The 27,775-nt window shown below is 43.4% G+C and overlaps 1 protein-coding gene across 2 annotated transcripts in view; it reads left to right on the top strand.

Annotated features, from left to right (window-relative positions):
- The window catches only part of PRORP (protein only RNase P catalytic subunit), a 56,071-nt gene extending 36,041 nt beyond the window's left edge, over window positions 1-20,030 (top strand). For both annotated transcript variants that reach the window (XM_069949956.1, XM_069949955.1), the window contains 3 exons: window positions 16,329-16,477; window positions 18,499-18,691; window positions 19,817-20,030. In XM_069949956.1, the coding sequence (XP_069806057.1) occupies window positions 16,329-16,477; window positions 18,499-18,691; window positions 19,817-19,948 (474 nt within the window). In that variant the 3' untranslated portion in view covers window positions 19,949-20,030. The remainder of the gene's footprint in view (window positions 1-16,328; window positions 16,478-18,498; window positions 18,692-19,816) is intronic.
- Window positions 20,031-27,775: the final 7,745 nt, after the last annotated feature.

The following is a 27,775-nucleotide window of genomic DNA, read 5'->3' as shown; positions in this document are numbered from 1 at the left end:
AAACACTTGTAACTTCGGATAGCTGCTTTTAATCCAAAATCTGTCCTGGGGTCCGTTTGGCAGGTGATGTAGTTATTGTCTTAGAAAAACAACTTTTAAACTTACAGCCCGTGCCCTACGGGCGTGGCTTAGAATATCTGTGCCCTAACTTTGCACCACCCCTCCGTCCCTCCTCCCCACCCTCTTCATCATTAGGAATGCCACTGGAACATTTTCTCCATGCTGAACATTGCACAGGTGTCTTAACGATCCAGCCCATGTGCCGTGCTGACACAGCTGACGAATAATAGACAATCTGCCTGGAGCATTCCTAATGATGATGAGGGCGGGTAGGAGGGACAGAGAGCGTTGCCAGCCTAATGCATACACAATCTAGGCCACTCCCGTAGGGCACGGGCTGCCAGTTTTAAAGTTGTTTTTAAGAACAATAATTGCATCGGACCGCAGGACAGATCTTAGATTTGAAGCAGCTATCCGAAGGTACAAGTGGTTTGGGGGGGGGGGGCAGATTGTGGGTACAGAGTCACTTTAAAGAATATTCTGAGACAAAAAATGACAAGGGGAGTCACAGCCCCATTCTGGAGATCACCGGGGGCCCCTGTTGCTGGACTTCCTGAGATCTGACACTCTTCATGAATAATTATGTAGACTATAGTAAAAGTGACCAAAATTCATATTTTTCCCTTTAAACTTTGTCAAAAGAGCTACCAGTGAGATTTAATGACCTGTACGATGCCAAACTACCATGTTCAGTACATTGGTGCCTTGGATTATGAGCATAATTCGTTCCAGGACCGCGCTTCAAATCCACTCTTAAACCAAAGCAAAGTTTCCCATAAGAAATCATGGAAATGCAGACAATTGGTTCCACACCCCAAAAATAATGATTTATTATTCTGAATAACAGGTAAAACAGATGAAACATTCTGAAATAGCAGAATATGTCATATTATAAGTTACTGTACAGGAATGGCGAGAATGGGAAACACAAGGGCTGACAGAGCCTGCAGGGAGCATGAAGGAATGAGCAGGGCAGATGTGGGCACATAAATGCAGCACTCTCTGTCCGGGAAGAGAGGGGTTACAGCTATGAAGAGATTTCCTCCACAGTCCTGTCCCCTGATGTAAGCCCCAGCCTGAAGTGGATCTGCTATGATTTGGAAGGTGAGGGAGACTTTCTGGGTTAGAGTACAGGGCTGTAGACCCCGCTATGCAGAACATGCACCTCCTCCACTCACCCTCCCACCCAGTACAGGGAGCTCTTAAACCAAGTTACTCTTAAACCAAGGTTCCACTGTATTTTAAAGGTGAGCAGCTGAGCACACAACCTTAAAGGCTTTTTATTAGAGATGAGCATGACTGTGTCCATGTTTTTTAGGACTCCCTAGAGCAGGGGTAGGGAACCTTGGCTCTCCAGCTATTGCAAAACTACAACTCCCATCATGCATGGACAGCTAAAACTTAAGCGTTGGCTGTCCAGGCATGATGATAGTTTTGCAACAGCTGGAGAGCTCAGGTTCCTCACCCCTGCCCTACGGCTTCATCTAGGATACCAACTAATGAGCTTGTGAGGGGTCAGCATGTAATAGTAATGTAACGGACGGAAGTACGGGCACTGCTCGGACAGGTGTGCAGTACTGCTTTGTGCATGAGAAGGTTGTGTTGCCGTAGTAACAGACAGTGGTGGAACAACATTCCACAGGTACGTCTTTCAGTCATGTGCACTGCATGACACGCGTCATAGGCGAGACAGCTCTGTACAAAAAAGACCATCCCATGTTACTAAACCATTGACGTAAAAGTCAGCCGAGGGAATCCCTTCACGCAGTTAGTCACGCATCTCACCATTATGCAACTATACTAATGAAACTGGTCGCTTACCATCCATATTAGTCATTAAACAAAGATTCACGGTGCAAAAAAGGATCAATGTTTCATTCAGTCCTATGTAGCACTAGTAGCAAAGGATATATGTCCCTAATCTGCAAAAAAAAAAATGTCCTCTTCATAATCTGTAGAGAAAGAAACTGTTTATAGTGTACCCAAATTCTAATGTCCGTATCTGTGTGGATGGGTTTAGTGTATATAGATGACTCATAATTATAAGAAAAAAATCCAGGATTATGAAACTGTATGATGATTCAGCTTTTGCAACATGTGGTCTGTTCACTATCTAAGAGAATGGGAAAAGGAAACTGATAGTTTTTGTATATTTTCAATATCACTATGGCAACTGTAGAAAAGTGACACTTTACTTTTTAGTGATTTGCAGCATTTCAATTTATGAGCTCTACTTTGTATTAACCAATCACAGGATATTTTTATATACATTTATCGTACAATTAAATATTACTGGGAAACTATAATTGAGTATGTAGATTGATTGATTATATAGTTTTGTGGAAAATGTGTGCTCATTCTGGGCTAAGTATTTGTGTGAGTGATAAATGAGGTTCGGTCAGTTTTCTACCAGAGTAACCAGACATGTCACATGTCAGAGTCTAAGGGCCCTATTCGACCAGACGATTATCGTTCAGATTATCGTTATATCGTTCAAATCTAAACGATAATCGTTCGGTTGAAATGCAGTTAACGATTAACGACCGAACGAGAAATCGTTGATCGCTTTATAAGACCGAGACCTATTTTTATTGTTGCTCGTTCGCAAAACATTCGCATTAAATAAGATGTCGCTCGGTCGTTCGCAGTAGATACGAACGCAATAGCGAATAAATAGCAAAGAAAAAACTATCGCAAATACGATCATAAGTAACGATTATCGTTCCATGGAAATGAACGTTTTCAGGTCTTTCACAATAGTGGTCGTTTGAGATTGTTAATCGTTAACTATTATGCAAACGATAATCGTCCGGTGGAATAGGGCCCTAAGGGTAAAGGTTTAAAACTGAAGGTTTTGGGAACGTTAGTCATGATGTTACCAAGTGGTCTAATTCCTTTTTATACCTGATGTGTCCAATGCTAGTGGTCACACATGCTCAGTAAGGGTGTGTTTACACAGAGAGATTTATCTGACATATTTTTGAAGCCAAAGACAGGAAAAGACTGTATATAGAGAACAGGTCAAAAAGGAAAAACTGAGATTTCTCCTCTTTTCAAATCTATTCCTGGCTTTGGCTTCAAAAATCTTGTGTAAACACACCATAACTGCGTACCATGTGCTTCATCCCCCTGGTCTATGGGCAGCGGAGTGGTTTCTTCTATAGTACATGCCAGCATATTACCAACCCTGATAAGAGAATCAGAGAACACCCTTTGGTACCCTGGCACATATTTTGTGTTTACCTCTGAGAGAGTGGTCTCTGATTTCCTCTCCCCTCCTCTCTTTATAGTTCATTTTGTGCTTAAAGAGTCACTGTCGTATTTTTTTTTTTCCAGAAATCAATACTACAGGCGATTTTAAGAAACTTTGTAATTGGGTTTATTAGCCAAATAAGCCATTATCTGCATTTAAAAAGCCTTTTCCCAGGTCCCCCTTCTCTCCTCTTTTTCCATCCACTGCAAAAAATCAGGAAATTGTGACTTGTTGCATCAGACGTACCCAGTCTGTTCTAGGGAGAGGGGAGGAGGGAGTTAGCCGACAGCAGAAAGCAGATAACAGAGGATTACAGGAATGGAGCTGGGTGAACGCTGTAATCAGAGCTCAGAGAGGTCAGTGCTGACTGTCAGAGGAGATAAAGGGTGATATATTTGTAGATTAACTCTTTGTTGTCCTGTTTTGGTCTTTTATTTAGCTCTCTCCATAGGAGAACAATGAAGACTGGGGGGAGAGCTTCAAACTGCTTTTTCATAATAAAAATGCATTTTTCGGCTAAAAAAAAGCCAATTACAAAGTTTTTTTTAAATCGCCTGGACTATTGATTTCTGCAAAAATAAAATTCACGACAGTGACACTTTAATCCATCCGCTCTTTTAAATAGTATGACATTCGTGGGTTGCTAGTTTTTATCCTGTTATAGTAACTAAAGATTTAGTATTAAAGAGCACCCATCATTTAAAAAAAAACTTTTGACATGTCACGGAGACCTGTCAAAAGTTTTGATTGTTGAGGTCTGAGTGTTCATACCACGACTGATCAGAAGAACCAGTGGGTAGACAACTGTGCTACCATGCATCCCTCTCTCCGCTCTGTGTCTATGTGAGCTGGACAGCTCTAAAGACTAACATTGTCATTATCGGTCGCAGTCTGCACATTTAAACCCCGACCAATCAAAACTTTGGATATGTCTCAGCAACATGTCAAAAGTTTTTTTCTAATGATAGGTACATGTTAAATATTAGAACCATTCTGTGGTTGTGCAGAAGCTGTGTGGATATTTTGCCAGGCCCAGGTGAGGTATAACATACAGTAGATGTCTTTTATTTCTGCATTAGAGTTCACTTAAATGATCACTGTTGTTTGAAACAGTCTTAAAGATTTGACCACTAGGTGTCACACTTCCCTGCAAACTACTGTCCAATGACTGTGGTTATGGTTAGGGGAATTCCGTCCGCATGCATCTTATATCGGCTTCCTCCAGGAGGTCCATTTTGCACCAAAAAGGTCAATCAAGGCCATCATCTTACTAATGATAAGGTTCAGGGTAACTGTCCCTTGTGAAAATACTAATATTCCTGCAGTGTACACTGTGTGTAGCTCCTAAGTGCAGTCCCCTGCTTCCCCTCTCTTTAGGCGAGTTTCACACAGCTGTGATATACGGCCCATAAGCTGGCTGTGTATCACAGACTGAGCTCTGTCTCTAACAGATCTCCCTGCATTCTAATTCATTATGATGCAGTGAGCTCCGGAACAGCTAGAGCATTACGCTGCAGAACCGGCTGTGTTAGCTCAATAGAGTAGCGATTTAATTGTTCCGGAATTCCGTGTATCATAGTTTATAATTAAGTCCCATAGAGTTAAGTCTGTGATATACAACGAGCTCACGGACGTATATCACAGAAGTGTGACTCTGACCTTAGGCTAAGTTGCCTTTGATTGCTGATCTGCGATCACTGGCAATTTTACGGATCACTGATTTCTACTGGGCCATTCACACAATCCTCTTTTTAGTGGATCTACAATCCATTTAAAAAATTAATAGGACATATCATGGTGCGGAGTGTGATTGCGGCACAAATTCTCCATAGAAGTCTATTGGATCTGGGTTTTTCTGGATGTAACGTCCGTGAATCCATGAAAAACACAGATGTAATGTCAGCTAGGTGATGTTAACTTCATTATACTTAGCACTGCATTATTTTAGCAGATCCACAAATAAAAACGGATGCGGATTTCTCTATAGATGCAATTATGGACGATTTTTGATGGATTGCGGGGATACATAGCTGACCTGATGTGCAGACCTTAAAAATCACTTGCCGTGTGAATAAGGCCTTAGTCTGGTAGTTTGTCATCATCAGTGCATTACTGCCTAGATTAGTATAGGGCTTCACTTTTATGTTACTGCCTGATGATTCTGTGGTAGATACAGAAAATGAACGAGTCCAGCTCCCGGCAAGGTGGAATCAAGTGCGTTGTTTATTGTGTCTCCGTCACCGTACACACATGCGGCATGCCCCCAACAGAAGCCTACATGTTTTGGCTGCTAAACCGCAGCCATGATTAAGGCTGCGGTTTAGCAGCCGAAACGCGTAGGCTTCTGTTGGGGGCATGCCGCATGTGTGTACGGTGACGGAGACACAATAAACAACGCACTTGATTCCACCTTGCCGGGAGCTGGACTCGTTCATTTTCTGTATCTACCAAGGACACCTGTTGGAGTGTGAGCCCGTGCTGTGAAGCTCGGTGGAGGGGGTAAGCTGGTTATGACTCTGATGATTCTGTGACTGTATCTTCTTTCTCCTCCAGCATGCCTTGCTATAGTAGTAACTGTAAATCTACCCCCAAGACAGTGTTGGCCTGTTCAGTCTTATGATGCATTTACATAGAATGATTATCGTACAAATTTTCGCAATAGCGATCGCATTTGAGCGATAATCGGCTTGTGTAAACACAGCGAACGATCAAGCGACGAGCGAGAAATCGTTCATTGTGATCTTTCAACATGTTCTCAAATGGTCGGTGGTCGTATGCAAAAAATTTGCAGATCGCTTTGTGTAAACAGTCTTTCAAAGATTCACCCTATGTATGAGATGGGCTTAAGTGATCTTAAAAACGATTGCAATAACGTTTTTCTAGCACTTTCTTCAGCTAAACGCTGATTGTTATAAAACCCAAATCCTTGCTTCAAAATCGTTAAATGATCGATTGGGAGAATTATCACTTCATGTAAACAGACCATAACAGTGTGAAATGTGTTATTCTTCACATTCTGCCAGGTGTGAAATATGTTCGATTGGGATCTGAGTTTTATGATCCCCACTGGTCTCTAGAATCAGCAGTCATGTGCTTCTTTTTTGGCTTGCTGTCTTTTCTGTCACAAGGAGCTTGGGGAGTGACGCTCATTCTAGAGATTGGTGGGGATCTTTACAGTCAGACCCCAACCGATCAAAACTTTTTGTATGTCTGTGCAATATGTCAAATGTTCTTTCTTTCAACAGCATCACTAAAGACAAAATATATCAAACTGATGTCAACTGTGTTTTTCACAGATATATCCATCAGACGCTTCCTTCTTTTGCAGTATGTGTTTTTTTTCCTAGGGCACAATAGTGATGTGATTCCCCCACCCTGGCCCTTGCTGCTTTGTTCATTTCCTGAATTTCAGGCCTATTACCTGTACATTTTTTGTGTCATGTTACCAATGTACATTGTTCCGTGACCCCTGACTGCAGTACCAGCCAGATGATCTTTTGGCCGCAGGGTTCTGATGCGGGCACATCAGCCCGTGCCCGCATCAGAACCTCCCACAGCACACAAACGTAGTGTGAACTTAGCCTTACAATGTTACTACTGAGAACTGGACTTCTTTATCACTCTTCTTAACACTTTTGAACAAAAATGTTCAAGTCAAGCTCTTCTACCACTTAATTAGCTTTATTCAGCTTTTCTTATTTTTTTTTATTATAGCTTACTCTGTGTTTTTTTTTTGTTTGCACTATAAATCACTCATGATCCTACCGTATATAGAACGAATTATTGTTTCCAACAGTGCCCTGCCAACAGCTGTTAGATCTCTTTTAGGGTATGTTCACACATTGCAGATTTTCTGCAGCATGCAAACATACCATTAGGGTATGTTCACACACGTTTACATGTCAGTAATATATGGTCCCTGCACTGCACTATGGACCGGACCTTGTTGCTCTAAAACTGATTAAATCTTTATGCTACTTTTCCGACACCGCATGCCAGTACAGTAATCGCAAACAGTTTAAAACAGTTTTGGAGCTTCCGTTATGATTATGAATGATAATTTCAGGATTTCCACGATCTGCAGTATACAGTCCATGCACGGACCGTAAATGCCCCTTACATTATATGTAAATCAATCTAAATAAAGAGCAAGTAACCACCTGGCTCACCCACCAACCAGCTTACTTTGTCAGTGGAGATCACAGCAGCCAGTTATTTATGTGGGATCACATGGTGACATTTAGATTTATTCCTTCCTGGTTTATACAGGTTTCCTGAACTGAAGAGCCAGTCTGTGACATCTATATGCCCTATTACAGATTATACACCGTGTTGCCTACATGAAGACAAGTTGTAAGAAATTCTTTCTTAGGTTAGATTTACACCGGTGTTAGAGCCTCCTTTGCTGCTTCCATCTAAAATACCAGATAAATCAGAAGGTCATTTTATTTGGTGAAATGCCAGAAACTCAATGGCGTCCAGTAAAATCAATAGGGATTCGTTAGGTATTGTTGGTGTCTAGCTTTTTTCTATTGATTTGCAGACAGTAAGAAAAAAAAAAGGTGTGTGAAGAAACGCTGATACCAGGTAATACACAGGGTGTGTTATTATAGGAGATTTTGTTTGTATATATACAGAGCCTAATAAACTGATAAAAAGAAATGATGTGCCACCTAACTGGCCCTTGTTAGAAACCAGTAATTATTCTTATAATCGTGGTATTAAATGATACTGTTAAGATCAGAAAGCCCCTTGAATAACAGCAGCCAGATCACTTTGGTTTTGGTTTGCCACAATGAAATTCCCCTACTGACAAAGAATCTGATCAGCAAAACACGAGCCCGCAGAAACCCTACTTCAGCATTGTCCTGACAGTGAGCAGTCATTGACCATATCCCAGCTGTGTCATGTGTTGTGACATTCCATTTTACTGACTATGCTGTGTAGATTAGCCACCTTTACAGTGATATATATATAATATATACAACAGTGCTTTGTGAAAGCATCCAACACTCCAAAACTTGTCTGCCCGGATTACAGACAACATTAGAGTGCGTTCACATGTACAGGATCTGCAGCAGATTTGATGCTGTGTTCAGTTATTTAGGCAAATCTGCTGTGGATCCTGTAAATCCTGACATTTTAATTGCCAATTTTTTTCCCTACAAAAACACTTCGTCCTTTATATCATCTGTATAAATATTGGAAAGTAGTTTACATACACAATGAAATAGTTTTTAGTGTCAAAGTGTTTTTATTAAGAAGTGGTAGTACAACATAAGGAAAAAGGAACAACTGTATAATGAAACCCCACGCAGGGGGACAAAGTATACAGAATACAAACATCTGATTCCTGAAACAGAACCTTAGATAGTTCTTTGAAGGAGAATGTTAAAGTGTCACTGTCGCTTAAATTATTATTAGGGATGGTCCGAACTGAGTTTGGTTCGGGTTCGTATGAACCCGAACGCTCGGCAGCAGATTCCCGCTGTCTGCCCGCTCCGTGGAGGGAGATTAGGCACCAAAACAGAACAACAAAGAGTTAATTTATAGCTACATCACCGGGCCATCTCCTCTGAAGTAAGCACTGACCTCTCTTACCTCTGAATACCGGCTTTCACACAGCTCCAACTGAGTAATCCTTTGTTCTCTGTTCTCTGCTGGCAACTAATCTCCCTCCTCCCCCTCCCCTCTCCATAGGTTACACAGGGCTCAACTGATAAACTGTAAACTAGTCGAGATTTCCTGATAATGAGCAGTGAATAAGAGAGAGGAGGGAGGGAGGGGGACCTGGGAAAAGTCTTTTTGAATGCAGATAATGGCATATCTGCCTAATAAACCCAATTACAAAGTTTCCTAACATTGCCTGTAAAAAAAAAACACCACAGTGACACCGTAAGTAGCTGTGAAAATATCAGTACAATAAAGACATACAATCTAAGGCTATGTTCACACTACGTATTTTTTCAGAAAACTACGGCCGTTGTTGTACATTGCGTGATTATTACAAATAAATACGTTACCTTGCCGCCTGTGGGATCCCGGATGGAGCGAATACACATGGTATACGCTCCGGCCGGGATCCCTAGCGGCGCTGCAAACAACTGACATGTCAGTTTTCTGCGGCCACTGTGTGTAATAGAAGGCAATGATTAGCCAATATGAACAATGTCGGCTAATCGTTGGAGTTGTTTGTCTTTCAACATGTTGAAAGACAAACGACTCATATAGCAACGATCTGCCATCGCTCTGTGGAATAGGAGCAGCGTCAGCAGACCGCTGCTATATGCTATGGGCTGCCCGGATGATCTAGCGGTCACCTGCGCAGCTTACTGGACTTACCCGCTTGCTGCCGCCGCGTGTACTATCGATGGCAGTGAGCTGGGAAGAAGGACCATAGAGCACTACTAGATTTACCCCGTCCATAACGCTTGTTTGTATAGCGTATAGGATCTCCATTTCACAGCGATATGAATTCTGGCGGTCATAAGCACATGTTGGAGACATTTATGCAGCTTTAAATTAGTGGAGGAAAACATGTCCCCCAATAGAATAGCAGAGGGCCTTTTAGGCAGGGTCTTTTGGAGCAGAGAGGATAGTATGGCCAATATAGAGTCCCAGAAATTAATTTGCAACTACAGCACAAGTCTACCAAGTATGTTAGGTAGAGCCAATATCTGAGCATCCGCGAAAGCAAGTAGGAGACTTATGAGGGTAGAATTTGTGAATTTGACTGGGGACATAATACACGGCTCCTGGCCGTACTTTACATTGCAGGCTATGGTGAATTGGAGTGCAGGCACACCCGAATGTGCCGACGTTACAATTAAAATAAAGTGATGTCCATCATCATGTAAGAGAGCGGCCATTGTTTGACATGGCCCTAGGCTGTGTTTCGACATATGCCCCCATTTCTCTCTGAAGAGTCACATGGCTGGCCCGGTTTCCATGTGGAAACTCAGCCTCACTCAGCTTAGTACCATCAATACTTACTTTACCTCTGATTGGTTTTACTGCTATGGCAGACTGGTATGTGTTTCGTAATGATGGGTGGTATGATAGACAGTCATCTGACTGACACGAGCTTTCTGCTTCCTGCCACCCAGCAGACGTGACCTATTTTTATATCTCGCTCTTGCCACCTTACACACTTTCACCCCTATAGATTATTAGGTGGTTTCCCACACTCCACATAAGGCTAGAGTTGTGCGTCTGAGCCCAGACAGTAGTACCGTTGAACAGTCCCATACAGGGGATGTCCCTTTTGTAGATCTCTGTGCAGCAAAAGATTCCCAGGTTGCTACAATTCTGCATTTATCCTTTTAGTTTAATATGTGAAGAAAACCAAAGATTGTGTTAAGTGTGTTTTTAGGTGTTTTTTTTCTAATGACAGTAAGGCCCCCTTCACATGTCCGGAAAAACCATCCGGATTTCCGGACCCATAGACTTTAATTGGTCACGGACACCCTTCCGGAAAATATATCCGGAAAAAATAGGACATGTCCTATTTTTGTCCGGAATTCCGTCCCGGACGCCCCCATAGAAGTCTATGGGAGCGCCGGAATCACGGCACTTTCCTGATGTACATCAGGAAAGTGCCCGTGATTCCCAATGATTGACAGCCCGCCAGCACCCCTTGCTGCCCGAACGCCGCGCCGCCACCACCCCAAGGGATCGGAAAGGACATCAGCTGCCCGCCGCATCGCATCACCCCGCCGCCGCCCGATGACCCCACCGCATCGCATCACCCCGCCGCCGCCCGATGACCCTGGAGCACCGCATCGCCACGCCGCCACCACCCCAAGGGATCGGAAAGGACATCAGCTGCCCACCGCATCGCATCACCCCGCCACGCCGCATCGCATCACCCCGCCGCCACCGCCCGATGACCCCGCCGCATCGCATCACCCCGCCGCCACTCCTGACCTCTGTTGCCCCCGCGAGCCCCCCCCCCCGAGACCGCAGCAGGTTGCACCCGCCCGCAACTCCCACCAGCTGCTCTTCCGCTGTTCTTCCGCCGACAGGTGAGATACACAGCCCCCTCCACCCCTCGCCCCCAATACTAAAACTCCCACCATGTCCTTCTAACATGCCATGATGGGAGTTGTACTTCTGCAGCCTGTGGCCATCCAGGTTGCAGAAGTACAACAATGTGGGAACACTTTTTACTCATCAGGAAATCCTGAAGGTTTTTCCTGATGGTAAAAACGGATTACTGTCAGGAAATCCTGATACTTTCCTGATGACTTTTGAGGTCTCCTGATCAGGATTTCCTGACAGTAAAAACTGACACGGACGTGTGAATGGGGCCTTAAGGCTGGCATAAAAAATCTAAACAAAAATTTGGCAGTATCTTGGGGTATCTTGGCACAGTATGTTGCTTTTTCCCTTTTAGCCACACCCAAACCACAACCAAAGTGTGGAAAATGCACAGTAATAAATGTGTGCAAAAATACAGTGGTGCCTTGGATTACGATTATAATTCATTCCGAGACCGTGCTTGTAATCCAAATCCACTCTTAAACCAAAGCAAATTTTCCCATAAGAAATCACTGATATGCAGACAATTGGTTCCACACCCCAAAAATAATGATTTATTATTCTGAATAACATGTAAAACAAATGAAACAAACATTCAGAAACAGCAGAATGTGATATTATAAGTTACTGTACAGTAATGGAGAGGATGGGAAACACAAGGGCTGACAGAGACTGCAGGGAGTATGAAGGAATGAGCAGGGCAGATGTGGGCACAGTATAGCAGCACTCTCTGTCTGGTGAGAGAGGGGTTACAGCTATGAAGAGATTACCTCCGCAGTCCTGTCCCCTGATGCAAGCCCCAGCCTGAAGTGGATCTGCTATGATTTGGAAGGTGAGAAAGACTTCCTGGGTCAGAGTACAGTGCTGTAGACCCCGCTATTCAGACCATGCCCCTCCCCCACTCCCCCTCCCACCCAGTACAAGGAGCTCTTAAACCAAAGCAGTGCTCTTAAACCAAGTCACAATTGTGAAAAACTGTGAGCTCTTAAACCAAGTTACTCTTAAACCAAGGTACCACCGTATATGGAGAGCTTACAGACCTATAGACATGTCTGTGTCTCCATTGTAACAAATCCTACTGCTTATGTTCCCAGTTGTCTGGAGGCATTGACGTTGTTTGTGGTGGTTGAGAACCTCCTACCCAGGCAGATTTCTCTTTATGGCATAAGAAAATCATATCTGTTTATCTCTTTATGGCATGAAAAAATAAATGCTGCAAATAGTGTGCTCAGTCTTATAGGTTACTGTATATGTTTCCTGGCATGGTTCTGCAGCTACATAATTACCCATTCTAGCATCTGATCTACCAGTCAACTCCAGGTTTGGGGTGAAAATGCTATTTAAAGTGTAACTGTCATATTTTTTTTTATTGCAGAAATCAGTAGTATAAGCCATTTTAAGAAACTCTGTAATAGGTTTTATCAGCCAAAAAAGCCTCCTTCTGTACTCAAGAAGCAATCTCCCAGCCTCCCCCCCCTGACTTCTTATCTGTGCATTATCAGGCAAACACGTCTTCATTACAGAGAAGCCAGTGAAGACGGGCTCTGCTCTCTCCATTCTATCCTTATGGAGGGGGGAGGGGCCGAGGGAGATGAGGGAGCAGTAAGAGGTGACATGAAGCTCAGCTGTTTGTAGACTCTCTGGGCACCTAAACCGCAGGATTCTGGGGTCAGAAAGGTCAGTGCTTATCTATGAACTTACTGAGAAAAGATTGAAGGGTGTTGTGCTTTGCAGGACTGCTCCGTGCTCAGTCACTCCTAACAGCCCCTCCCCTCTCCATAGCCACGTAATGGACACAGAAATCCTGCTGCTTCTGCAGTGAGGGGGGAGGCTGGGAGATTGCTTTTTCAGTCCAGAAGGAAACTCTTTTGGTTTATAAAACCTATTACAAAGTTTTTTTAAATCGCTTGAACTGTTGATATTTAATGTTTTAAAAAAAATGGCCCTCAAATGACAGTTACGCTTTAAGGGTCCATTCACACCTGCAGATATCAATGTAACTAAATGATTGAACACAGCATCAAATCTGCTGCTGATCCTGTATGTGTAAGGAAGAACCCGTGGAGCCTCATTTAAGAGTCTCGAAACACAGGACTAGCCAGATATCCCACCGGGAAAGACCCAGCCAAGTGGTGGCTCTTGTAGGAAAACCACCAAAACCACCTTTAAGTGACTCAGTACCCACAATCTGACCCCCCCCCCCCCCCAACCACTTGTACCGTCGGATAGCTGCTTTTAATCCAAGATCTGTCCTGGGGTCCGTTTGGCAGGTGATGCAGCTATTGTCCTAAAAAACAACTTTTAAACTGGCAGCCCCGTGCCAAACAGCCGGGGCTTAGATTGCGTATGCAGTAGGCTGGCACACCCTCTCTGTCCCTCCTCCCCTCCCTCCTCATCATAAGGAATGCTCCAGGCAGATTGTCTCCTATTCATCAGCTGTGTGAATACTGAACATGGGCTGGATCGTTAAGGCACCTGTGCAATGTTCAGACAGGAGAAAATGTTCCAGTGGCATTCCTAATGATGAAGAGGGTGGGGAGGAGGGACGGAGGGGTCGTGCAAAGTTAGGGCACGGATACTCCCGTTGGGCACGGGGCTGCAAGTTTAAAAGTTGTTTTTTAGGACAATAACTGCATCACCTGACAAACGGACCCCAGGACAGATCTTGGATTAAAAGCAGCTATCCGAAGGTACAAGTGGTTTTGGGATTGTGGGTACAGAGTCGCGTTAAGTGGCCCTATAAGTCTATGTAATGACAAGAAAAAAACCAAGGCCAGGTATACATCCACGGACAGCTGTTGCGGGGTGTTGCCCCTCTTCAGTGTGGAGCAGGATTATGGCTAGGTGGGAGCAATGCCTAGTAGAGCCATAAGAGAAACAGATCACTGATCTCAGGTTGACCAGCCAAAGGGTCCCAGGCAGCAATGCACCTAGGATTTTTACTGCATTGAACGCTTTAACCAGCAGCCGGCAGTGTTATCTTTGGCTGGTCTCCCTGAGATCATCGATCTGTTTCTCTTATAAATCAAGTTTTGGCAAATTTGGTAATTTTCACATTTATTTCATTATAATAATAGTGCAAAGTGTTTAGTATAATTTTAGAAAAAAGTTACGGATGTGGACGACCATCATTCTGATGTACTGAAGGAGACCACATTTCTAGGTTTTTACAAAGGAAATCCTGTGGAACTTCCCTTTAGGCTCATTGCCCGATATATTTTGACTGCAAATATTAAAGTGATTCTTTCAGCTGCAATTCACCTTCCAAACTGCTGACACTCTTAGACAGCTGTAATGGTGTGTATGGTGTGTTTACAGAGAGATTGATCCGACAGATTTTTGAAGCCAAAGCAGAAATATATTTGAAAAGAGGAGAAATCTGTATTTTCTTTATGACTTCTTCCCTGTTTATTGTCTGTTCCTGGCTTTGGCTTCAAAAAGCTGTCAGATAAATCTCTCTGTGTAAAGGCACCCCCTAGGTCAAGGAGATTCATGGTACCATTTGACTATCAATCAAGGAGGGATAGGGATGGGAGCAGGAGCTTGGGTAGCCTCCCTGACACTTTACACTGGAGAATAAATGAATATTACTACATTCTGGAAGAACAGCTGGAGATATAAAAGGTACCATCTGTCTCATTGACCTAACATCTATCTAAAGGTCTAAATACATAGACTTTACTCGTTTGTAACTGTCACACGCAGCATATTTGGTGGTAAATCTAAGGTGTATGGGGCTCTCCCAAACAACCACCGACAGATGATGTTGGTGGATGTAGGGCATGTAGTCCGACATGATGGAAAATTACTGCCGGGCCCCTATGTTTCGGGGAGATAAACCACAGCAAGAGCATACTGTACCTTCTCCACAATCCTGCTTGCTTCAGGAGCTCCCGGCGTCTGGTTGTCCTGCTCATCCAATCAGTGGTTGTGGCGGGGCAACCCCCGAAGCAAGCCCAAGCACAGAGCAGGTAGTGTATGCTCCGGACGGCAGGGGGTTAAGGGGGCAACATTTACATACTCGCATTGGGATGTCAATGTAACAGAATGTAAAAGGCAAGGGATCCGCAGCGGATTTCGTAGAAAATTTGCAATGTGTGTTTGTACCCTAAGTCCATGTTCACACACTGTATTTTTTGAATAGATAAAGGCCGTTGTTGCAGATTCCAACACCGGCCGCGATTTATTGAAAGTGTGAAATATCATTGTCTTCTATGGAAAAACATCCGCAATGTGTATACTCTGTATAAACTGCGTCCGCACAAAAAAAACTCACGTCTTTTTTTGTGCGGTCGCACAAAATAGCCTGTGCACACAATGTAAAGTACAATTTTTTTTATACATTGTTATGGGGGCTGCCATCTGGTTTGAGCTTTTTTTAACAACATTTAGTGACATGCTTTACAGCAAACCTCATGGACATAGATGACAATAGACAGGACCTGAGATGAAAGTGAAAAATTACAGAGCATATTTACGTCATTCCACAGGGAGCTGCTATTGTGTAATACTGGTGCTATCTATCTACTGGTGTCACCTGATGCTGTAATTCTGTACAGATCACTTTACAGCAGCCCCTACTTATCACTGCAGACAGAACAGGAAGTCTCAGCTTAGTTTTAGACCTAGTGGTGAAACTGAAAACTGCTAGATTATTTTATAATACAGACAGTGAAATAGAAAAAACTGTTCTCCACTGACAGATGATTTCGGTGGAGATGGCTAAGGGGCCATCTTTACAATTATTAGTAGTAAGATATGACAAAGATATAGAAGTTGGGTGTTATTGTCATTATACAGACTCTGAGATTAAAGTTCAGACAATAGGGAAATGAAGGATGCTCTTATAAAGTACCCGCCAAAAAACAAACCCTGATTTGGCTCTGTTGTTGGAGGTAAACAAAATATGCAGAAAACCTAAATCTGGTGTGATTAATGTATTGTAGCTGCTTACTGACTGTATCTTGTCTTCCAGCTCCTGACTGTGGTGTCTTGTCTAGCAGCAAGGGGAAAGAGGATCCTGGTGCTTGGGAGGAAGCACATGTTAATCCCTTCAAGGAACTGGATGAAGGAGGACATTAAACGTTTGCAACAATGTGCAGATTGTTTTTTCCTTGACAACATGTGAGTATAGTTTGTTTGTCACACCTAAGCACCTAGTTGTAGTAAGTAGTTGTAATCTGTGTACTAGACACATTAAGGCACGTTATTTCCTATGACAATCTGCATGTTTTTATAAAAGGTGACCTCCCCCTGCAAACATTTGGTAGGTTGGCAAGATGTAGGGGACAGATAAATAGGAGTGTGTTTGCAGAATCAGACTACATTCAGTTAACTTGCAGTCTGTTACCAAGGTCTGCAGGAACAATACAATAGGAAATTTTCATTAGGACATACATGGTGCCTTGGATTACGAGCATAATTCATTCCGGGACTGTGCTTGTAATCCAAATCACTGTTAAATCAAAGCAAATGTTTCCATAAGGAATCATTGAAATGCAGACAAATGGTTGCACACTAGAGATGAGCGAACCGGGTTCGGGTTCGAGTCCATCCGAACCCGAACGTTTGGCATTTGATTAGCGGGGGCTGCGGAACTTGGATAAAGCTCTAAAGTTGTCTGGAAAACATGGATACAGCCAATGACTATATCCATGTTTTCCACATAGCCTTAAGGCTTTATTCAAGGTCAGCAGCCACCGCTAATCAAATGCCGATCGTTCGGGTTCAGATGGACCCGAACCTGGTTCGCTCATCTCTATTGCACACCCAAGATTTTTTTATTCTGAATAACAGGTAAAGCAAACATTACAAAGTTACTGTAGAGTATAGCTGAACAGTATATGGAGTATAATGTGTAGTAAGTGCATAAGAATAAAAAAAAAAAGCAGCAGTTTGTAGATAGAGGATGGAACTGCAGATCCCCATAATGCAGTAGCGTAGTACAACAGGCTAGAATAGAGAAGCAGGGCTGCTGTCACAGGTCTGTGTGGTCACATGATCACAATGGGGAAGGGGTGGTGTTCAGCATGGACCAATCAGGAAGTGAGAATCGCAGAGCTGTGCAGGAGGACTTTTCTATACAGGAGTGTGAGTGCAGGCACATTATAGCAGCAGTGTGTATAGCTGAGTGTGAGTGCAGGCACATTATAGCAGGAATGGAGAGAATGGGAAACACAAGGGCTGACAGAGACTGCAGGGAGCATGAAGGAACGAGCAGGACATCTGTGGACACATACATGCAGCACGCTCTGTCCGGGGAGAGAGGGGTTACAGCTATGAAGAGATTACCTCCACAGTCCTTTCCCCTGATGCAGGTCCCAGCCTGAAGTCTATCTGCCATGATTTGAAAGGTGAGGGAGACTTCCTGGGTCTTGAGTACAGTCCTGTAGACCATGCTATGAAGACAATGCCGCTCCCCCGCTCCCCCTCCCACCCAGTACAGAGAGCTCTTAAACCAAAGCAATGCTCTTAAACCAAGTTACAATTGTGAAAAACTGTGAGCTCTTCTTGCAAAATGCTCTCAATCCAAGTTACTCTTAAACCAAAGTACCAGTGTAATTTATATTACGTCTTCATTTTTGTACAAGACTTTCTGTTCTGTACAGACCACTGAGGTGACAGACCCCAGTATCTAGATAAAACATCTCTAAATATCACCTATTGTGAATAGTTCATCCTCCACCTCCCTGTTAAAGGATCTCTACACAGGTCACAGAGCATGCCTAGAAAAGCTCCCATTTACATAAATAGGGTCTGGGCCAGTCTATTGTGCTTGTGTTTATGGAGTCTACTGTAAAGCATATCTCTAAATTCTTTAAAATGCAGCCGAGGCAAGATGGCAGTCCCTATAATAATATACAAAAATATTAAATAAATTTCCAATATAACAAATCTGCGCTACTTCAGTGTCCCCCTACATCATCTTCGGGTCACCAGGGTGAAAGCCTGCTTAGCTAATCACTGGTCAAGGCAGGACAGCAACATATCAAAACTTATTTTAGAGTAGAATACCGCTTTAATGCAGAGACAGGCTAAAGGGTGTTGCTATTGCATGCTATATATGTTTTATTGTTTAGTTTTTTTACATTATTTTAAGTTTTGAGTTGTCATGCTTTTTACGGTTATTTATTCTTTTCATGCAGATCACTAGATGACCCTTTCCTGCTTTATGCCTGTCTAAGTTCTGGAAGTCACTGTTGCTTTATAACCGGTGATCTTTTAAGGGACCACAAAGCATGTCTGCCCAGTATGGAAACACAGCGTCTCTTCTTTAAATGGCAGCGGGGACACCAGCTAGTGCTTCCCTTCTATTCCTCTGGCAATGTTCATTTGCTGGTAAAAAACACAAAACTACCAGTTATTCTTTTTTGTTTGTTTGTTTTACAGTAATATCCAGTCTTCCATAATTTCCTGCTAAACAGGAAATTTAGGGAATATATCACAATATCAAGAATAAAAGACACCGGTGCGCCTTCTGGTGTAGTATTATAAGAATGGCACGGGGACACAGGGTGGGCAAGCAAGTACCCACTTACCTTGGATGGTTGTGCTAAACAATAGGCACAACACTATTGTGCGCATGTAATAGGGAGGTCACCACTGCAGCTCCGGGAACACCTCAATATCAAGAAGGCGTTACTGAACTGCAGCATATATACCTCCTCCCTCCTTGTCTTGACTGATTGACATACAGGGCTGAGTGCTGGAAGCCAAACTCTGTATATCAAGCATGCATACTGCAGTTTAGCAACACCTTCTTGATACTTGAGCTCTAAGATTGATATAGAGTTGACAGTATCCTTTAAAATTTTACTGCCACTTCAAAAAATTTTGACCTGTGGTTTTTTCATATAGAGATTAGAGAAATGGAGATTAGTTGGGTCTTGCATGCCCAGTTTAGTAGGCTGTGTATTAGCCCTAGAGAGCCCACTGTTAGTGTAGGAAGCATGTCTCTGAAGTCACCTTAACGTAGTGACATGATACACTCTATTTTAGTGCAGTTTTTCTATTTCAAACATCTATATCATGTATACGACGGGGGGATTGTATACGGTAAGTCTTAGCACTTGCAAGTTGCATCTTTTTTTTTTATGTCGTAGAGATGTGTCAAAAGTTTTGATCAGGTGGCGTCTGGGTGTTCAGACCACGCTGATCAATAGAATAAGGGGCAAAAGCGCCTGCCTGTCCCCACCCTGTGCGCATTGAGAGGACTAACAGACATCCTATAGAAGTGCCTCTGTATCATGTGAAACAGAGCTGGGAGAAACCATGCTAAGCACACACTTCTCCCAGCTATATCTAGCAATTGGTGGGGGTCTCAGTATTGACCTTTTCAGTGCAATTGTGGGTGGTCCTCTCATAGAGGTTTCACAATATGTGGAAATAATCCAACCGTGTGAACAGCAACCTAAAGACATATCCTGAAAAAACTTCCAATATCTCCTCTTCTTCTTCCCACAGCCAATCCTAACATATGATACCATCCTACAGAATACCCAAGTTTCTTGGCACATACCATACGATGAAGCAGGGGTACAAAGAGCTAGCTATGAGGTGCCCAAGACCTGGCTGTGCCTGAAGAAGATAGCCTAGCACTACTGCCAGTTCCATCTTCATGTTCATTATTTTTGAACAATTTTTGTGTTTAAATAAATTTTTATTAAATCATTCCTTATTTTAGTGTTTGATTTTTTTTTACAGGGTTTATTACTTAGGACATTATAGATCTCTCTACTTGTCTGTGTAATGTTGTTGCTTCCCATTCTGCTTCCTATATGAGGCTTGTGAACAAGGACCCCCACCTCATTCAGAAACTCAAAATGGAATGTTTTAAATAGGACTTGTGATCAATGAAAAAAAAAGTTGAGTCCTTTTTTAATATCACTTTGTGGCCCTGGGTACCCTAAATCTTACTCTTTACACCCTGGTTGGCTATCTGCACTTTTCACTAAATATCCAGATTGGTGGAAACTTTATTGAGGTTAGGCTCAGGGGGTGTGAATAGGCGCTTCATAATCAAACATGATTCCCACTCCTTCAGCCTAGCAATCATACCCCCAGAGCCTACCTCCCTGTCCTTGGTTTGGGTCCGGGTTTTGCTGCTTAATTTTATTAAAGTGAAAAGAGCTGATATGTAATACCACACTGGAACCTGAGAAAAGGGGTGGTGCTGTTTTTGTAAGAAAGAAGCTGAATTTTGTTTTTTTCTAATGCTGGATAACCAATTTTTTAGGCCAATTTTGGCTTATTTTTTTCTTGGCAGATCCCAAGAGCTGCTGCTATTGTTTTTACATTTTCATCAACATAGAGTTACTTTTTATGACATAGTCAACTATGGGTTGTTGTTTTTTGTTTTGTTTTTTAACGGATGCATTTTGATCCTTTTTTTAAATAATGGAAGTAAATAGAAAAACAGATTCAAACAGAAGCACACAATTGCATCTTTTTTTTTTTCATTAAATGTTAGCAGAAGGCAAGTCTTTCATGCATTTAAATTAAGGGGAAAGTTAAGATTCAATCTTATTGTCTTTTTGCTTATATGCAGATGAGAGATATCAGGGGGACAATGCACATTTTCTTGCTGTCTTGTTTTATTCAGAACTAAATAATTGTGTGGCTATGTGGCTGTATGCAAACATGCATAATGAATGAATCTATGCACCAGTGCCATGCAGGAAATTTACATGACTTGTATATTCAGGTCATGTTTTAGCAAGAATTAGTTAAAATACCTGTTTTGTAAAAAAAAAAAAAAAAAAAAAAAAAAAAGTGACTCAAAATTATACCGGCTTGCCCTGTTAAGGCTGGTGGATTCTTAGTAAAATAGTCAAATTGCAGATGTTCTACACATTTACCCTTACATGGCGGTACCCATTTACCGTAAGGGGCCCTTCCACTTCTCACTTCTTTGCTTGTAATTGTGGAATTGTTCAGAGAAGTAAAAGGGTCATATTGAAACTAAAATTCTACCTGTACTGCTTCTGTGTGTCCGCTCTGTCTTTTATACTTTGGGGCCTAATCTTAAAAAAATAAATATTTCTACACCACACATAAATTATATGTCACAAGCTAAAGCGGTTTTCATTGATAAAACCCTACCAGTATATAGCTATACCAATAATCCTAACAACCTGAGCTGCATTATTAAACTGGACTGTACAACCTAATGTTTCTAAGAATCGGTGAAGCAAAACTTATCACAGTCACTATGATACATAAGAAGATTTGTAAAATCATAATGGGTGCTTTCAACTCCTTGCAAAGGCACAAAAATGGTGCAGCATACTTTTTGTTAACAGACAGATGTTGGGAACCCTACATGCAGAGCAACATCAAGAGATTTCCTCTGCCCTATGTCCCTAATGTATACATATGTAGCACTAGAAAATGTTCCAATCACTAGATTTGTTCCAAGAGTGTCCAGAAGGCCAGTCTGTGTCCTCAATTTGTGTTAGTTTGTGTGTGTGTAGGGAGTTTGGTCAGACACTGACATCATCTTTGTCAGGTAAAATCTGATTTCCAGAACATTCTACCATATTACCATATAGGCCCAGTTTACGCTAAGCAGAAATGGCGGAATTCTGTGGCGGAGCTCTCTGCCGCGAAATCCCGCCGTGCTCAGTGTCCTGCAGCATCTCTAGGGAAGTGTGCGCGCACCTCTGCTGCCGTCGATCTCCGCTCAAAGAATTGACATGTCAATTCTTTGAGCGGAAAGGGTAGGAAGCGGAGTGCGGAATTCCGCCATATTTGCTCAGTGTTAACGGGGCCTTAGGCTCCGTTCACACGGAGTAAAACTAGTAGAATCCCGCCAGCCTCCATGTTACACTGGCAGTCTATAGGAGGCTTTCGGGAGAGAGAGGAGGCGCATGAGCCTCCCATAGACAGCCAGTATGACACAGAGGCTGGCAGATTTCCGCCAGTTTTACTCCATGTGAACGAAGCCTTATTTCTATGGGTCTGTCTGTTTTTCCCCAAGCCTCTCCTCATAAGCTGCCAACAGTCCTGGCTGTCATATTTGTGATTGTGATTCTTTAGATCTGTACATTATTGTCTCTACAGCTCTGGCTGAGGCTAATTCCCTCACCTGTGCATTGCAGGGGAGACATGCAGCTCTAGTGATTCCACCTGTTTGTGCAGTGTGGAGATTCTCCCATTCATTTCTGTGGAAAGGAAGGGGGAGAAAAGGGAGGGAGGCGCTTTCCTCATGTAGTTTGTCAGTGGTCCCTGGGTCTTATATAATACACGAAAAGAACCACTTACCTATCCAAGTTGTGCTACAGTATAGGCACAATTCTATATCACGCTTGTCATGAGACCGTGCAGCTCACAGAGAACCACTACCGGAGTATATCCAGAGTGTGCAGTAAATGATGACAAAATTTAGTCAGCCTGGACCTGGCCCACGAACAGGTTCATCCAAACAGTAGTCAAAAATGTTTAAAACACATCCACAACCGCTGCATATGATTAAGCAGAAGATGCATAGATGTGATTAAACCACCAATATTTATTGCTAAAAAAAACAACAAAAAAAAAAAAACAGCGTTTCGGCTCATGTTTTTCGTTGTGGAGCCTTCATCAGGTAAAAACTAGAGATGAGCAAACCTGCCGAGGTTCGGGTTTGTATAAACCTGAACTCTCGGCTTCTGACTGCCGCTGTCTGCTCCCAGTTTTCCAGGCGGTCCTCCAGCTGTATCAACCCTCTCCACGGAGCGGGCAGACAGTGTCAGTCAGAAGCCGAGAGTTCAGCCTCATACCTCCACAACGAAAAAGCAGGAGCCGAAACGCGTTTTTACCTTTTTTTTTTTTTTTTTAGCAAATATTGTTGGTTTTATCACATCTATGCATCTTCCACTTAATAATATCTAGCGTTTGTGGATACGTTTTTAACATTTTTGACTTCTATGAGCTGGTAGTGCCTTTTGTTTTGGGGAACTCGTTCGTGGGCCAGGTTCAGGTTGACTAAATTTTGTCTACATTCATTTCTATGGGGGAGTCTTTCCCATCCCCCCTACATCCTGTACATTTGGCAAGGACGGGATCTTTGCTCTAACCTTCCCGGGGACCCAATGTATCTGTTTGCCAAATTTGGGGTCAAACTGGTTCAGGCATTCAGAAGTCTATAGATGACATTCAGACGGACGGATGGACCAACATTTATTTTTATTATATAGATAAATATGTTTTCAAATCCTCATATACTTCTGTGATTAAAGGCCATTCTGCAATAAAACCGGATGGATGGGACTTGTGAATCGTCGGCAGTTGCCTTGGTGCTAGTCTCTGCAGTTGTATCATGTATGTATGTGTTTCACAGTTCGCTCCCATTGCCGACTGGGTAGTCACTTCTAAGGCCATGTGATCACCAGGACATACCAGTTTGACCTGAAGTGTTAAAGTGGTTATCCAGCGCTACAAAAACATGGCCACTTTTCCCCTTCTCTTCTCTCCAGATTAGGTGGGGTTTCAAACTCCGTTCAATTGAAGTAAATGGAGCTTAATTGCAAACCACACCTGAACTGGAGACAAGAGAGGTGGAACAGTGGCCATGTTTTTGTAGCGCTGCATAACCCCTTTAACTACGTTGCAGCAAGGATGTACTGGTACGCACTGGAGTGGGAAGGTCAGTTCTATACCATGAACAGATTGCTGATGTGGAGATAAAACAAATAATATCTGTCTCTTAACTTAAAGGGAATCAATCAGAAAGATATAGAGCTACTGTTCAGCTCATGGAGCATATCAGCCTTGGCTGTAGCAGTAGCTTTATAGAGAAGTTTTATTCTCTATAGTCAGGAGAGGGCGGCAACTAGTCATCTGGGCGGGGACTAGTTGCCTCCCATCTCCCTGCCTCGTGCGGCATAATAAAGCCACTGCTGGTCTGTTCCACGAGCTGCACAGTAGCTGTATTTGACGCACTGAAGAATTTTAGGTAAGACTTATGCTGCGGCAGAAGAACGAGTAAGAAAAAAACAATAAACTTCTTTCTGTCTAGGAGTGGAAATAATATTAATATTTTTTTTGTATAGCGCTATATAACAGATTCTGCAGCGCTTTAGTTTTTTTTACACAATACAGGGGTTACATTTACACTGTCAAACAAAAATGAAAGTGTCACTGTCGTTATAACTTTCAAAGTCAACAGTAAGTCCGGGTTTACATATGTCCGGCGGTTCGGCGGCCTTTCCCTCCGGCGCAGGAGAAAAGCGCCGGAGGGAAACACATCATTGAACTGATCCCATTGTTTTCAATGGGATCGTTCAAAACATGCGGCGGAAAGTAGTGGCCGCCGCATTGCCGGACCGTCTGTGCGTCAGGACGCATCTTGCAGCGTCCTGGCGGACCGCCGCTCCGGCGATGCGGCGCCGCACTCATTGAAACAAATAGAGCGCCGGATGCCTGGCCGGGCAGGACGCATGCCGTTCGGCTCTGGCATCCGGCGCTCAGCTGAGGAGGAGTGCCCTGCAGCGCCCAGGGGGAATGCTCCCCCGCAGCCGTCCAGTCGCCCCCCCCCCCCCTCCCTGGTCTCACCCCTTCCCTTCACCCCAGTCCGGTCCGAGGCCCTGTCCAGCCGTCAATTCCGGTCCCTGCACACACAGCACATTGACATGTGCAGCGCTCGCCGGCTGAGTGGGGGGGGGGGGGGCGCTCGGATGGGACTGGTGCCTGTCCCCCTCCCCGGCACCAGTCCTGTTCGAGCGCCCCCCAAACACCCGGCCGGCAAGCGCTGCACATGTTATGTACTGTGTGTGCAGGGACGCTGGCATGTCACAGCTGGAGGAGCAGCTGACCTGTAGTCCACAGTGCTGTAACATAGGAGGAATGGATGTGCTGCAGCAGGCAGGATAAGGTATTGCCTGCTGCAGAACATCCATTCCTCCTATGTTACAGCACTGTACTACTGAGGGCACTACAGGTCCCAGCATGCACCTCCCTGTATAGTAATGCACCCCTATCTGCCCCCCTATACAGCAATAAATCCCTATCTGCCTGTTGCTCCCCCAGTAATATATAGCCCCCCTGTTGCTCCCCCAGTAATATATAGCCCTCTGTTGCTTCCCCAGTAGTATATAGCCCCCCTGTTGCTCCCCCAGTAGTATAGAGCCCCCTGTGCGCTCTCCCCCTGTAGTATATAGCCTCCCTGTGCGCTCTCTCCAGTAGTATATAGCCCACCTGTGCGGTCTCCCCCAGTAGTATATAGCCCCCCGGTGTCCTCTCTCCCTCCCATATAGCCCCCCTGTGAGCTACCCCCATTGAAAATGACAAGAAAACATATAGGGGAAAAAATGTCAACTGATGAGAGCAACTTGCGACAACTGATGGCAACTGATGGAAAATGATGGTTTTTAATGAAAAGAAGGATAGAAAAACTGATGACAACTGATGCATTTTTGGCATCAGTTGTGACATCAGTTGTGGTTAGTTTTTGGGGAAAAAAAACGCAACTGATGCAAACTTATATATGTAAACCCAGCCTAAATGTGATATAAAGCAAGTTTGCAATAAACATTCATAATTTTTTTGTTGTTGTTATCATGGTGTAAAATAAAGCTAAACTTACAAAAAAAAACAGGTCCAGTCTCCTGAAGACAGCTTTTCTGACTTGTGCTGGTTGGAAAAAAAAAAAAAAAAAAAAACAGACTAAAATCAGGAATTGCGGCCAGTACAGAGAGTAAATGTCTCCATCAGTCACATGACTGCCTTCTCTCTGTAAGCGTTCAGATGGCCTGGGATACACAGGACTTCCTGTTTTCTGACTGTTTCCTGTTTGTTTTGTTTGTTTTTTAGGAAAAAAAAAATCAGGAAGTGCTGTGTTTTCCATGATAATAAAAAAAAAAAATAATGAATGTAAATTGCAAACTTGCTTTATATTACATCTACATCTGATTTAGATTTTGAAATTTAGAACAACAGTGACACTTTGAAATTAATAGAAATACCAAAGGAATGAGGGACCTGTGACACAAGAGGCAGTAAGTGCTTTATTTGCAGATGGTCCAGCTATTATGCATAGAAACAGAAAAGTGCCTATATGTGTTGGGTGACCCAGTCACCTCCCAATATCTGAGTATAGTTGAGTAGTATAGAGTAAAAGGTAAGGAGACAGCAGAATGAGGGGAATGTTTTAAAGGGAATCTGTCAGGTGCCCACCAGCTGGATCTGCAGATAGGTATGGCAGTTTAGCTTCCAAGGAAAATACTACAAAATGATAGCTGTGGCACTTCAGCTTCTAAGGAAAATGCTGTTTTATAAGGGTATGTTTCCACTGAGTAAAACAGGCGCTCCCCCAATGCCACCCCTCTCCTCTCAAAGAAGTGACATGTCACTTCTATAAGCGGAGAGCGACGGCTGTGGAGAAGCGTGCGATCTCCCATAGACGGGCTTTGAGACACTAAGACAGGCGGGATTCCGCGGCGGAATTCCACCTGTTTTACTCAGTGTAAACATACTTTGCAAATGGCCATCAGCAAAGACAAAAGCATCACTTGTTTTATCTCCCCACCACCTATCTGCCTGTGTCTGCAGCTCTGTACCTGGTACGGACCTGACAGATTCCCTTTAAGTGTGCTTGAAGAAATTAGTTTTTAAGGCACACCTAAAACTGTGAGAGAGAGGGGAATGAGTCAAATGTTTTTTTGGGTAAAGCATTCGAAAAAAACGGTGCAGCACGAGAGAAGTCTTGGAGGTGGAAGTGAGAGGTTCTGATTATGGAAGATGTTAGTATAAGATCATTAGCAGAATGTAGAGCACTGGTAGGATGGTAGGTGCAAATGAGGGAGCAGAGTTGTGGAGAGCTTTATGGGTGAGGAGTTTGAACTGAATTCTGGATCTAAAGGGCAACCAGTGCAGCGGCTGACACAGAGGGGAGACATCAGTGTAACGGCTGGAAAGGAAGATAAGTCTGGCTGCTGTATTCAGGATAGACTGGAGAGGGGAGAGTTTAGAGAAATGAAAACTGATTAGTAGGGAGTTACAGTAGTCCAGGCAAGGATGAATCGGGGCGACAGTGAGAGTCTGAGCTGTGTCAATGGTAAGAAATGGGCGGATTCTGGAGATGTTTTTGGGGTGTACGTTTATAAATCAGAGTCTGATAAATCAGAGTCTAGCATAACATCAAGAAATGAAGCTTGATGCTCAGGAGTTATGCTAGTCATGGCCGTATTAACAGCTGCTGCTGCCTTAGGCACTAAACTTGAAGACGCCCCAGCGCAGGGTTGGTAGGTAATAGCTCCAGACTTCACATTTAACACCACCATACCAGACCTGACCAATACCACCAGATTGTGACTGGATAACACTACCATACTGTGACCGGATGATAATACCATCATACCAGTCTTACACCCCCCCCCCCCCCCCCCCCCCCCGGCCTCAAAAGACAACAGATTTACTGGCAAGTCTGAACTGGAGGTGGGAGAC

The sequence above is a fragment of the Dendropsophus ebraccatus genome, chromosome 13 (genome assembly GCF_027789765.1).
Source record: "Dendropsophus ebraccatus isolate aDenEbr1 chromosome 13, aDenEbr1.pat, whole genome shotgun sequence".
NCBI lineage: Eukaryota > Metazoa > Chordata > Amphibia > Anura > Hylidae > Dendropsophus > Dendropsophus ebraccatus.
The sequence above is the reverse complement of the archived record's forward strand: the minus strand, read 5'-3'. Positions and strand labels throughout refer to the sequence as shown.